The 14175-nt window shown below is 41.2% G+C and overlaps 1 protein-coding gene across 2 annotated transcripts in view; it reads left to right on the forward strand.

The window, feature by feature from the left end:
- Positions 1–6394: 6394 nt before the first annotated feature.
- The window catches only part of Exoc1 (exocyst complex component 1), a 39503-nt gene continuing 31722 nt past the window's right edge, over positions 6395–14175 (forward strand). For both annotated transcript variants that reach the window (XM_050149975.1, XM_050149976.1), the window contains exons 1-4: positions 6395–6533; positions 7740–7873; positions 10712–10842; positions 11373–11532. In XM_050149975.1, coding sequence (XP_050005932.1) covers positions 7750–7873; positions 10712–10842; positions 11373–11532 — 415 coding nt within the window. In that variant the 5' untranslated portion in view covers positions 6395–6533; positions 7740–7749. The remainder of the gene's footprint in view (positions 6534–7739; positions 7874–10711; positions 10843–11372; positions 11533–14175) is intronic.

Raw genomic sequence — 14175 nt, forward strand, 5'->3', positions numbered from 1 at the left:
GCAAATCAAAACCCAAGTGTCAAGTCAGATCTGCTTTCATCCCCTAGGATGACTATGTCTTTATTAAATGAAAAGGAAAAGAGTTATTGAGGGTGTGGAGCGACTGGCGCCTTCTTCCATTGCTAGTGGGGATGAGATGCTACAGCCATGTAAGAAATGGATTTGACGGTGTGCCGAAGCAGCTTACTCCCACTGCACACCAACTGGCCTCAGGGAGTCATGGTACCAAAGAAAAATACAACCTACTGGGGACTTACTAACAGAAATGTAGGTCTTGGTAGCTAGGACACCATTCACATCCTTGCAATCTGGGTGAGGACAAAGCTGTAATGTACTTTGTTTAATCACACTAATACTACAGTGTCCCTTAAAGAACTGGTGTTGATGGCCTTATCATTCTGGGTTCAGTTGTAAAACACATAACTCTAATGATTTATTTTAACTTTCTGGGAAGCAAGGAGAGAAACTGAGCGGTGCTGTTCAAGGGTAGTCATAGAATGTGCAAATCCGAATGGCTCGTTCCTTACAGGCAGTTCCTAAGAAGAAGCAAAGTTGCCAGATGACTCAGCGAGGGCAGACCCAAGCGATTCCAGTGACTTGAATAAAGTGTTGTATACCGATGTACATACTATTGTGTTGGCTTATAAGGGTATTTACAGCATTCTACATAATACCAAAAGATGAAAACATCACGTGTCCAACAAAAGATTAGTGAATTGACAAAATATGGTATAGTCAAATAATAGAATATTATTCATCCTTGAAAGAGATAAAACTTTTAATGTGCGCTATGACATGGGTAAAATTTGAAAATGTTATGCTAAGTTAAATAATATATAAAAGAAAGGACAGTTATTGCATGATTTGACTTTATGAATTATTTGAAGTAGATACATTCAGAGGCAGAACAGAGGAAGAGATAAGAGACTGGAGGAGAAAAGAGCGAAGGCATTCTCAATTGTTACACAGTTTCTGCGATGGAAATGTTTTAGAAATGGAAATTATTGTGTAACATGGTGAATGTACTTTCTTGTACATTTAAAATAGTTAAAATAGCCGATATAATGTTTATATTGAACATAGGTAAATATTAACTATATAGAATACATCTGAAAAATAAAACCACAGCTAAAAGGAAATTGCAAAGTGGGGAAAACCACAACTTGTGTAAACGTCTGCATATCTGTACTGCTACAGTTGAGGGGTTTAAAAATGGCCAGCAGCCGATTGGAAACTATATGAGCTGACAGTTGACAGGAAAGGAATTGCCAACGACCCCGAAAGCTTGGAAGGATGCTCGACCTTGTCCGGAAGAGAAACTGGAACTGTATCTGTGGATGAGCTCACTTCTTGTCTTAGAGGGAAACCCAAATATTGATAGTATTTCATTGACATAAAAATTAAAAAGTTCTTGGGTTTATTACTGCCTGAGAGAGAAAGTTGACATTTTTTTCAAACTGTGTGTTTGTGTGTGTGTGTGTGCATATGTACTTTTAAATGTGATGATCCCAAAGATGTATCCATGTTGGAGGAGCTACAAAATGACATACGAGCAGGCATGTGTTGGTTGCAAAATTTTTAGATGAGTTCAAGTATCTAATATTGGACGATTAATAAAATAAATTACTGTGTAAAAATGAAACAGGAAACAGGAGAAAATAGGGAAGGCTTCAGCACACCCTGACTGGGGGTAGGAGTAGATAATTAGAAGCAAAGAATCTTATGTGTTTGCTTAGGAATACATATTCGGGTTTTTCAGGTTGGCTCTAAGTTTTAAGGAAGCCATTAATCATTAAACCCTGTCCATTTGGGAGCTCATTACTCTGGGGTTCTTTGGCTGGGTGTCTGGACTACATGCTATACATGTGGGTATCTTCTAGCTGTTTCCTAGCCTTCTAGATCTCTTTATAAGAGAGATATATCTCAAGAAATCCTCAGCTTTATTTTGTTTTCTGGCTCTGTCACACCCCCTTCACTTAATATTTGGGATTTTTTTTCCTGGAGATGTCCCCTTGGGTGCTGCCATTTGCAGGACAGCTCCTATTAGAAAAGAGAAATAGAACACATACTTACACCTTTTCTCTATTCATCAATGTCTAAATATCATCATGATGACAAATTGATTTTTAGTACTGTAAGATCCAAGGGCTTACATGTGACCAAAGACAAGAAGGACAAGCCTAGTTTTCAAGGAAATTTCAAACTTCGGTTCATATCAAGTCCATTAGCAATCCCATTGGTCAAAACAAGCAAGCCCAACCCAAAGTATGAAATGGGGAAGTACACTCCACTTACCAGGGGATCAAACCAAGACTGTGAGCAAACATCTTTGCTTTCTTGGGAAAAATTTGGGTCAGTATATTATTAGTTAACATAATTACTTTCCAGATATTATAGGGTTGAATAAATAATATTTAGCCAACAACAATATTTATAAAATTCTGTACCCCCAAAAATCTTCTTGAAATATCATATGTGCAGCTAGATTAGAGTAAGAAGGAAGGGAACATGACTGTAAACTGCTGCTGTCAGCTTGGGGTAAGAAGGAGAAGTGAAATTATTGTTTGTTGAACACAGAGTTTCAGTTTGGCAAAAATAAGGACAGTTCTGAAGTGAGTGATGGTAACATCACACAATATTATAAATTCTATCACTCTACTTTTTTTTCTTGAGATAGGGTCTCACTCTATATATAGGCCTAGCCTTGAACTCACAGAGGCCTGGCTGCCTCAGTCTACAGAGTGCTGGGATTACAGGTATGTGACTCTGTGCAGAATAGATGTACTTAAAAGCACCACCAAACTCTACCCATAAAGGTGACTAAAATGCAGTCAAGTGTAGTTATGTATGCCTTTAATCCCAGCACTCTGGAGGCAGAGGAAGGGGGATCTCTTTGAGTTCAAGGTCAGCCTCATCTATGTAGTGAGTTAAGGACAGTCAGAGCTTCACAGTAATGATATGACAACAGCTGGCCTCTCTCACACCCTGGCATGTCGTATTGCCGACAATGCCACCATGGCTTGGAATACCTGCACGATTTAGCTTTTCAGTCGCATGCAGTGGTAAGTGGTGAAATAGTGACCAGTAGAGGGGAAGCCAACAGATAACACTTCTCTTTTTTTTTTAATTGTTCAGAATCGTAAGACAAATCTCTAAGATTCTCATAAATTGCCACAAAATCAGAGCTCAGTACGAAGGCCAGAGGGCCTGTACAGCAGAGGAAGCACTCTGCAGACTATGATGAAACCTAGGCCCCGTATTTAAACATTAAAAAAAAAAAAAAACAGAAGTTCAAGAAAATCCAAATGAATCACCTGGGAATATCTTCTACATCAAAGCCAATGCCCTAACAGAAAAGGAATGGGTCTTTGAAATCTAGAATGGGAACACTGTATAGATATCACATTCTTAAACCCTCATTTTTTTTTTTCACCCTCAATGACAACAGTCTCCTTCCTGAGAATGAAGAGCAATCTCCCCGTGTCTGGACATTTTGCAAGGAAATTTTGCAAAGGAAAATTGCTTCATAATATAACTTTATTTCCTTCACATCCCTTCCCCACTGCCTTGACTGTGAGACATTGCAACCCCTGCTCTAGAGAGAACCAGGGCCGAGGTTTCTCACTTTGGACAACTGGGGCATTTGGGGATAGATAGGTCTTTGTTGAGAAGAGCTAGTCTTAGTGTTATACTTGAGTTAGCACCTACTCTGCCGTCTAACCACTAGATGTCAGCAGATCGCTTTCAGTAATAACAACCAAAAGAGTCTCAACATTGTCAAATGTCCCTCAAGGAGTTAAAAAAAAAAAAAAAAAAAAAAGTCATCTGATGTCGAGAACCACTGAACTATGCTAAATCAAAAGATACTTCATAACATGGGCTAGTGTGCACCAATAGGGTCAAGTGGAATGTATGTGAGAATAAATATTGAGAGCTTTAGATCAGAAGAATAAATGCAGTTGTAAGGCTGTACAGAAGAAAGCAGAAGCCATCCGCTAGTTTGCCATTCAAAGTTTCGGCAAGGACCGGTGGAGTAAGTTCTAACAAGCCTTTGTGCTCCCTGACCGGATAATGACCTATGCCAATGAGGTTAAGATGCTTGCATGGGGCTGAATAGGTGCTGAGAGTTAGAAGGAGGGGAAGCAGGGATGTCAGAATGAAGTCACTCCGTGAAGAATGAAGAAGAGTGACCAGACTGTTTCCCAGAAGGAAGGATGTTGTATTGAACGTCACACAAAGTTAGAGTACTCACCACGTGCCCATGTTGCCTGGAAGGGATGTCATAGAAGCTGCCCTAATACCAGACCATTTGCCTCAATAGATCTGAAGCCTTGGGTCTGTGATGGATAAAAGCACTGTGGGAAATCGCCAGAAAACTACAGGAAGACCAGCTACACAGGTCCCTACTCTTCTGCGAGACACGCTTTCTGAAGCAGAGAATCATTCTGTACTGGGAAAGTAAGAGTCGACTATCATGAGCTGGATGTACTATTAGTTCCTCAAACTCACAGGTTCACAGGTTCAGAGCCAATCTGCTGAGGTATGGAAAGGCATAGAATCAAGTTGAGCAGGTTCAGAAAACACATGCAATTTCAATGTGTAGTTCAGACTCCTTCGTAGTTTACTTTCACAACCCTGACATCTCTTCTGCTCTCACTTCTACAGTCACATAGGAGTCCTTTACAGAATCAAATACAGAATAAAGGATTGGATTCTGGCTCACAGATGAGTTGTCACATGACATTATCTGGTTGGTTGTTATTCTCACTCTGGGATAGCTCTTAGGTATATTAATGACCCCTGGGGCATCTTTCCATTCAGTAGAGCTTGTAAAAACACATATTATTATTCATTTTTATATACAGGAAGAAGTGACCTGAAGTCATCTTTTCTCTCCCTAATTCTGCCAATGTTCACAATCTCTAAAACTATAGCATCCCTGATCATCATTACTGCAACCTACAAGTCCCTTTCACAGCACCCTGAGGGTGCAGGCAGAAGTACAAAATCCATGGACACTGCCTGTCTTAGTCAGTGTTCTATTGCTGGGAAGAGACGCCACAAACAGCAACTCCTATCAAGGAAAACATCTAATATGTGCTTGCTTACAGGTTCAGAGGTTTAGCCCACTGTCATCATGGAGGGGAGCACGACGGCATGCAAGCAGACATGGTGCTGGAGAAGGAGCTGAGAGTGCAACACCTGGACTGGCAGGCAGCAGGAAGAGAGAGACCCTGGGCCTGGCTTGAACATTTGAAAGCCTCACGTCCATCCCCCAGTGACAGACTTCTTCAAACACGGCCACACCTCCTAATCCCTGTCAAGCTTTGCCACTCCCCAATGACCAAGCATATGAGCCGAAGAGAGTCATTTCTAGTCAAACCACCACACTGTCATAATTTTATGCTAATAGAATACTGTGGGGCGTTAGAATGACCTCTGTCATTTTCTTAACAAATCCATTCTGGTAGAGTTTGTTATCACAATTGTGAAATTGAGTCCTCACTGTGAACTAGTGCGGGGATAGGATTCATGTTTGAACGGCCTTTTATTTGGAATCAAAGATCCAGGCACTCAACACTTGCCAGGGACTTAGCCTAAATGAATCATTTACAGCCCGAAATCCTGGCATAGTTCACGCCTCTCACACAGAAACAAGCATCATCTTAAAGTGAAGATTCTGGTTCAATTATCCTATGTGAGCCGGGGAGGATACCCAAGAAGTAGGTTTGCATAATCCTGTTAGAATATCAAGTTCTTAAGTGCCATGGTCCTACACCGGAAGAAATGAAGTTTAGAAACCTAATGATGTTTAGGTTCCACTTTCATAGATTCCGACTTGAGTCACAGAAGTGCTCACTCCCAAACTCTGATCCCAAGATCCCAGAGTTAACAGGGTTTAACAAACGCCAAGGAGAAAACATTTGATGAGCTCTCGAATGAATTGACACAAATACCAAAATGAGTACTTGTAGAGAAAAGGAAATACCACCATATCAGCTCCTCCAGTTGCTCTGTTCCAGCGGCTCTGAACCTTCCTAATGCTGAGACCCTTTAATACAGTTCCTTATGTTGTGGAGATTCCCGCCCTTTCCCCAGCCATATATTATTTTCGTTGCTCCTTCATAACTGTAATTTTACTACTGTTACGAATCATAACGTAAATATCTGATGTGCAGGATAGCTGACATGGGACCCTGAAAAAAGGGTCGTTTGGACAGTCACAAATTCAGAACTACCATCCTCTGCGACTACAGGCGCCGCCCCTGCCCTTCAACGCCCACAGCAGGCCGGCCCCGCCCTGTCCCGCCTCTTCCACGTCCATTGGCTGGCACCTTTTCCTCCACAACCTTCACTTCCGTCCCTGCAGGGTCAACTTCCGGTCGGGGCCGTCACGTGAGCGGATACGGGAAGTGGCGGGTTCTGGTCGCTCCTCGTCCCTGCTCAATGAGAAGCGCTTCACAGCGGCTGTCGCGGCCGGCGCCCGTCCAGTGTCGGACTCGGAGCTCCCGCCTCCGCCGGGCGGCCTCGCGGTAAGCTTCTCGCCGGAGACCCGCGGTCCTGGAGGTGGTGGCCTCGTTGGAGGCGCTGTTCGGTCCTCACCGAGTCCGCCGCTCCCTGGTGACCCGGCCCACCTTGCTCCGCTCCGGGGATGCGTCCTGCCCGCTTGCTGTCACCCAGAAGAGGAAACTGCGCAGAGACTGGGCCGTGCATTTAAGAGATTTATAAGGACATGTTGATTTGGGCTTATGGAAGCCATGTCACGTCCTTCTCGCCCAGGCCACGCTAGTTTGGCAAATAAAATAAAATAAAATAAAATCTGTCCCGAATGGGCGGAACAGTGGAGGGAGAGACCGGGCTCTCTCTTCAGGATGACAGCTCTCCCTGTGGAGATGTCTCTGCAGTAGATGGCCCGACCCACGAATGCATTTGCAGACACATAGTGTAATGATGACCCAGCGGAGCCCCACGATGAACAGTGGTTAGCCGCCTCTGTACCATGCAGGCTTGGGGTTTTAGAAAACAAAGGTCTAAAGAGAACCTGGGGTCTGGGCATGGGTTTTAGACTTGGGGAAATAGCTGTCCAGGCCACTGCTAATTTACTTGCTGGCAAACTGAAATGTTCTGTAAACACTGCAAAGTTCATTCATTACTAGCTCCGAAAACGACTGTCACGTAGTTACGTCATCCCCCCATTCATGCCTGTCAGATTCTCCACTATACCCCAGAGTCCTGCCCGGCACTTAACAAATAACAATATTTGTTGAGTTATGTCTTAATTCCAGTATGAGTTGCGACCACCCTCTCCTGTTTTACCGCTTACCATGCTCTGAGTCTTCAGTATGGTGAGCGTTGGCCATTATTAATTGTTCTTTCGACTAATTTTGACTGTTGAAGTAAAACAGGCTACATCAAGAGTTTTTTTGTTACGTACCTAACACAGAAACCTGTATGTGTGTGTATGGACATGTGTGTAAGTATGATTATTTGTCTGTCTGTGTGTGTATGTATGTGTTGTTGAACACTTGGAAAGATTTTTTGACTTTGACAATACTGGTACTGGTTTTCCTGATTTCATTTCCAAACTTGTAGCCTCAAGCTTTTATGATGTACATATATTAACTTACTATATATTTATAGTATTTATTAATAATTTATCATTTGAGTCGTAGACGGAGCAGTTTGTGAGGGTGATTTTGATAATGAGCTCGGTGCTCATTACCCTAAATGTTTTTCAGCTGAGGAAAGATGACAGCCATCAAGCACGCGCTACAGAGAGATATCTTCACACCGAGCGACGAGCGCCTGCTGAGCATCGTGAATGTCTGCAAAGCGGGCAAGAAGAAAAAGAACTGTTTTCTGTGTGCCACAGGTGGGCAGTTAGTGAGCACAGAGGTGTGCTTGGTACTCCTTCAGTCCTGAGGGCCATTCCTTTCTTTAAAAAATGTTTTCATTGTTTCTGTGGCTGGTGAAAATGATTGAAATGACCAGTTCATCTTTGTTTTTATTGAATATGGAGTGGATGTAAGAAAAATTCTACAGCTTGTATCTAAGGTGGGTGACAAGTAGGGGGAACGAGATGACAGCTCTGTTATCCCTGACGTGCTTTTCACCCCGTTCTGCGTTCCAGCAACAGGTGTTTGCTCCCCTGACTCTCATCACGTTCCCCGTGTATAATTTCAAACTATAGAGTATTTAGTTTTGCTTGTCTTTAAACTTTTAATGAATTGAATTATAATTATTTGTGACCCCCCCTTCCATTCAACAGTTTGTTCATGGGAATCTGGTTTTGTTTTGGAGTTTTTTATTGTTTTACTTTCTGAGATAGGCTCTTACTATGTTACGCTGGCTAGCCTAGAATTTGCTGCCTAGACTGGACTGGCCGGAGCTCCAGAGATCCACCTGTCTCAGCAGTCTGCTACCACAGCTGGCTGGCCATAAGTTTGGTTTTTGTTCTTTCACAAGGCTCTGATCCCTTCATAGTCACTGCGGTGGCATATCCCACTGGGTGTGTCCTATTGTCTCCATACCGGTCCTATCGGATGCACAGTCGGTTTCTTTCTAGGCTTTGTGTTTCGACAGCTCGTCTGTGAATGTGCTTGTCTTCTGCTGTATGCTTAGATGTGGGGTCTGCTCTACTATGAATTATTTTAAGAAGGGATTTTCCTTTCCACTACCACAGCAGTGTGGTTCTCTTGTGTTCTCTATGCCTTAATCAACAGTTGTTTCTGACAGACCAATTGTTGCCAGGATGGCAGGAGGGACCTAGTATCTCATTGTGGTTTCAAAATGCACTTTCCTAATTACTGATGCGGTTGAGTATCTTCTCATGAATTTATAGCCATTTACTTTACCTGTGAAGTTTACCACATATGCCCTTTGCTCGTTTTCCTATTGGATTGGTTGTCCTTATATGGTTTTGAATGGTTTTTTAATTATTATTATCTGGATAGATATTGTATAATCTATTACTTGCATAGGAATTTCTGTTATATGGTGGTTCACTTTCTGGTTTGTGGCTTCTCTTTGCATTTTTATGCTTCCTCTTAATGAGATTTATAATTGTCATTAAATAAAATTAATCTGATGCTTTATGGATTCTGCTGCATTATTTTGTAAAGGTTTTGATTCACTCATATCTTAGAGAGTGTGTTGTATTTGTATGTGTCTGTCTGTCTATGTTCATGAGAGTACATGTTGGTATTTCAGGATTTTCTCATATCTCATTTTTGTTTTATTTTGTTCTTTACTCTTTCACTTTAATTTTGGAATCAACTTCTTGTGTGTGTGTGTGTGTGTGTGTGTGTGTGTGTGTGTGTGAATTGTTGTAGTTTATTTCAGTCTGCAGGAGATATTGTCCCACCCATACATACATCTAGAATCAAGTTCTTAAGCTCCAAATCTTGTTGAGGTTTTGATTGGACCTATTGTTTAAACTGTAGGAAACTTGCGTTTTTTTTTTAAGCAATATGTTTATGTTCATGAACATGGTAAGCTTTACTGTTTTCTCTAAAAGTCTTGCATGTGGTCATATTTGTCGTGAGGAATCTTTCCTTAGACCTGTGTACTGTCACCAGGGATAGTGTGAGGTCTGAAGAAAGAAAATGATGGTGTCTTTCTAATACCATTTGGCAGCATACTGTTTGTTTTTAAGATTTTTGCATCCATGTTCATTATATATATGCAGTTTTCTCCTTGCTTCCTTTGACATTTTCACCCCAGTTATTAAATAAATCAGGGCACATGCCTTGTTTTCTCACCAGAATAGTTGTGTTTGAAGTTATTTTTTTTTCCTTAAAACTTGGCAGGAGAAGCAGGTTGAACTGCTGGACTTGTTTGGGGGAGTGTGGGTATGGCAGATTTTTGCTTAGCAAGTGTAGTTTAGTAGGTATGTTTTTCAAATACTCCTTAGGCCAGTGGTTCCCAACCTTCCTGATGCTGCAATCCTTTAATTTATATTAAACCTTGTGTTGTGGTGACCCATCCATAAAATTATTTCATAGCTACTTCCTAACTGTACTTTCGCTGCTGTTATGAATCATAATGTAAATATCTTATGTGCTGGGTATCTGATATGCAGCCTCTGTGAAACGGTCATTCAACCCCCAGGTGAGAACCATTGCTTTAGTCCATTTTGGTATATAAGATTTTTAAGAGTATTTGGGGTTTTGTTTGTTCATTGTTGTTGTTTGGAAAACCACTTACTTTTCAAATGTATCAGAGTTCATTCCAAATCCAAACTCTATTCTGTTGTCAGAGTCATTTTTGAAACTAGAAATTAGAGCATGCTTTTTCTCTCGCCGCAGCCCTCACTGCCGCAGATGGACTGCTTGAGGAGCTGAGCAACCGTCTTTGTGGTGACTTGAGTTCCGTCCACCTTGCATTGCTCTGTGCTGCCTGTATTACTGCTGCTCTTTGTGATGGCATTAGGCTCCTTCCGGCCTCTGCACTCATACATGTCAATCACTAGATTTCCCTCCTACACCCTTTAAAACAGGTCTGGAGCCTCGAGGCTTCTGTCTGCCTTCTACCTCATAGTCTGACGTAGATGCTTCCTTTAGGATTCTGCGAATTCCTCAGTTGACTTATTACAGACTGTTGCACTTATTTCAGTGCAGTTATTTGAGGCAGCCCAAGTCACATCCGCAGTGAGTGGGTGAAGAATGAGGGATGACTGAAGCTGCTAACGGTCGTGTGTTTCGTTCCACAGTGACAACTGAGCGCCCAGTGCAGGTGAAGGTGGTCAAAGTCAAGAAGTCTGACAAGGGCGATTTCTACAAAAGGCAGATTGCTTGGGCCCTTCGCGACCTGGCTGTGGTAGACGCCAAAGATGCCATCAAAGTACGTCTTTCATTGTCCCTGATAACTAAAACTTTATAAGCAGCTTAAAAAGAGGAAATGAGAGCCACCTTGAGCTATACACCATTGTCATGTTACTACAGGGACGCTGAGCACAATGTCACTAAGTGTATATCCTCTCCTTTCACCCCTAGACTTTAAGGGCACAGGGAGAAAGAGTCCACTGTGGAATGTTGTTGCTTGTCCAGTTCTTGCTATACATTATATTGTCTAAGCACTTCAAATCATTCAGTTGATGTGTGTGTGTGTGTGTGTGTGTGTGTGTGTGTGTGCGTGTGTAGTAGTGTGGTGGTGGTAGTAGTAGTAATTGAAGCCAGGCTCTTGGACCTGTGAGACAAGAGTTCTACCACTCAGCCACATCCCCAGCCATGTAAACAATATTTTTAGTTGGTCTTTTTTTTTTTGTCCCCTCAAGAGCAGCTTCCATTCTTAATTTTTAAATAGATTTTATATTAATAATGAATATTGCTAATTGATCAAAATCAATATATTTCTACATTTTTTTGTTCTAGGAAAGTCCCGAATTTGATTTACATTTTGAAAAGATCTATAAGTGGGTTGCCAGCAGCACTGCTGAAAAGAATGCGTTCATCTCGTGCATTTGGAAACTGAATCAGCGCTATCTCCGCAAGAAAATCGATTTCGTCAATGTTAGCTCACAGCTTTTGGAAGGTAAAGTTTTTATGCATAGTCAAGTATATCCTTAAATGAATGTATAATCTGATGTTATTTCAAGGAATTAGGATACTGAATTTACTTCATGATATGTCATTAAAAATGTCTTGTTGAAGACATTGTGTGTGTGCAGTTATAGGATATTGATATATTAAATTTAAAAAGCAAATTCACTCATAAACCTGGGCTTGGTGATACAGCCCAGTAATCCCAGCTACTTGGGAGGTTAAGGCAGCAGGATTATAGATTCAAGACCTGCCTCAACTCCAGAGTGAGGCTATTGGGCAGCTTAGTGAGACCCTGTCTGAAAATAAATACTGATGGCTAGAGATACAGCTCATTGGTAGCATGTGCTGGGACACTGGATTCAATCTCAATACTTAAAAAATGTTCACTTAAAAATATATTCCTTGGAGATAACTACTGTTAAAATTTTGGTATATATTCTTCTAGACTTTTTTCTCTAAATACTTAATTTTCTTTAAATAGCAAAATTTACACTTGTGTTTCATAACATTTTTTTCATACAATGAATTCAGTCCAAACATTTACTATATTACTAAATACTTACTCCAGACTTTTGTTTATTAAGGTTCCTGCCCTTTCTTATTTTAAACAGCTGCGGGGTAAATGCCCCCACAGCAGTACGTTCATGGCTAGCAGTAGATGTAATAACTAACACGGTTCTGGCATTGCACTGCCCCAGCTTAAATTCTCTATTAAAATAGAGATGATGATGATAGTATCTACCTATGGTTATTGTAGATATTACAGGTGTATAGCAAATGTTCAATAAACTTCCTTTCATCTTAGCAACACAGAATCCTTAGACAAGAGGTCGATGAGGTATTTGTCATTCATCTGCCTTTGCAAATGTTCCTGTGGGCTGTTCTGGGTCTCAGGACAACCTCTGCTCTGAAGTATTAAAATGTGCAGTGAGATTTCATTCTCTGCAAGTTTCTTTCCTAAGGGTGTAAGCCTTGTATGGAAATGGTTCTTAATTCCCCTTGGATGCAGTTTGTACGGTACTCTTTATCCCGAAGAAAACTGCTGTTTTATTGTTTTGAGACAGAATCCTGCTATGAAACCCAGGCTAGCTTGGAATTCACTACACAGTGAATTCCAGGCTGACTTTGAACTCATGGCAGTCCTCCTGTCTCACCTTCCTCATGAAAGCTTTATTCATGTGTTTGTTGGAAGGAGAACGTGTATCTTGTGACACCTGTGTGGAGGGCAGAGGACGGTGTTGTAGAGTTCTCCCTTCCATGTGTATGAATTCAGGTCACCAGGCAAGCATCTAAAACTGCCAAACCACTCTCTGGCCCAGTACTCAGTAATTTAAGATACAGTTTGAAGCAAGCCATTTATCTAGCCACTTGCTTCTTTTGTTTTATTTAGATCTGTTTTTATTTGCCTGTGGACCTTTCTCCTTTCAAGTAGATTTTTCTTTCCCAGCAATTTTACTCTCAAGCGTGGTGCTTGGAACTGGCAAATACTCCTGTCTGTCAGATCCTAAGAAACCACTGAGACACTGGCCTAGGTTAGGAACATCAAGGGGCTGCCATGTCACCAGGGTCTGACTGCAGGGTGTGTTGAAGAAATGACTCCCTAGGATTTTATAATATTTATTGCATTCAGTTACAGATTCATTTGCTTTGAATGACTTTAGGAGTTTTGTTTGTTTTGCCAATTGAGGCAAGAATATTCTGATGATTGAGCCATTCATTGAAAAGCTTGTCATTCTGTTTTCAAATATGTGTTTCTAGATGTTATTTATTCCTAATATATATTTTAAAGTGATATGTTTTATTAGTAAATGTCTCCTCACTTGAGGAGCTAAATAATCATCCAAGTAAGTTGATACTGTTGTAACTGTTCATGCAGCAGCGGCAGCAACTTTTGTAGCTTTTAATAAATGGCAATTGAACGTTGGGGTTTTCGAGACAGAGAGGGAAGTTTTTTTTTTTTTTTTGTCTTTTCTTTTTTGTGCTTTGACTTTCATCTAGGTTTTTAAATAATCTCCCACTTGACCTTTGAATGGCTGCCTGCACTGCTGTCTCCTGTGTTTGTTTCTTGCCTCAGTCTTATTCTCTGAAACAGTGTTTCGTGACTAATCCTTTGTGGGGGAGTGTCCTGGCAAAGCTTGGGCCTTGAGTGAAAGTAACCACACTACATGCATGAGTCACAGCTGACCTAAAAACACTGCCCAGGAGATGATTTCCTCTCCCAGTTCTCTTCTTCAAGGACGAGTCAGAACTGTTTCCCAAAGACAGAGGATACGGAAAGACACTTAGACAGCGAGTATGACAAATGAGCAAGAGGTTAAGCTTCTTAGGATCTGTCCACTGGTTGATTTTGATGCTGCCCTGAGAACTTGTTGAGTGTGAAATCAAATGAGATATGGGTAGTAGTTAAAAGTTTTAAATCTGTATACTTTTCTACCCAGCTAATATTCTTTGCTTACTTTCCTCTGCTTCTCTCGTACCTTTTACTCTCCAGAACTGCCTAAAGTTACAGAAGGTGCGTAACACCTGTTCTTACTCTATTCCATGTGTATGTATTACTTACCACTGTTGTATGCTAATGGTTGCATATTTTGTGGAGTGTGTACAAGGATAAATTTATTACAAAACCCGCAGA

Source organism: Alexandromys fortis, unplaced genomic scaffold (genome assembly GCF_014885135.2).
Source record: "Alexandromys fortis isolate MF-2015 unplaced genomic scaffold, M_Fortis_MF-2015_v1.1 scaffold_0, whole genome shotgun sequence".
Taxonomy (NCBI): Eukaryota; Metazoa; Chordata; class Mammalia; order Rodentia; family Cricetidae; genus Alexandromys; species Alexandromys fortis.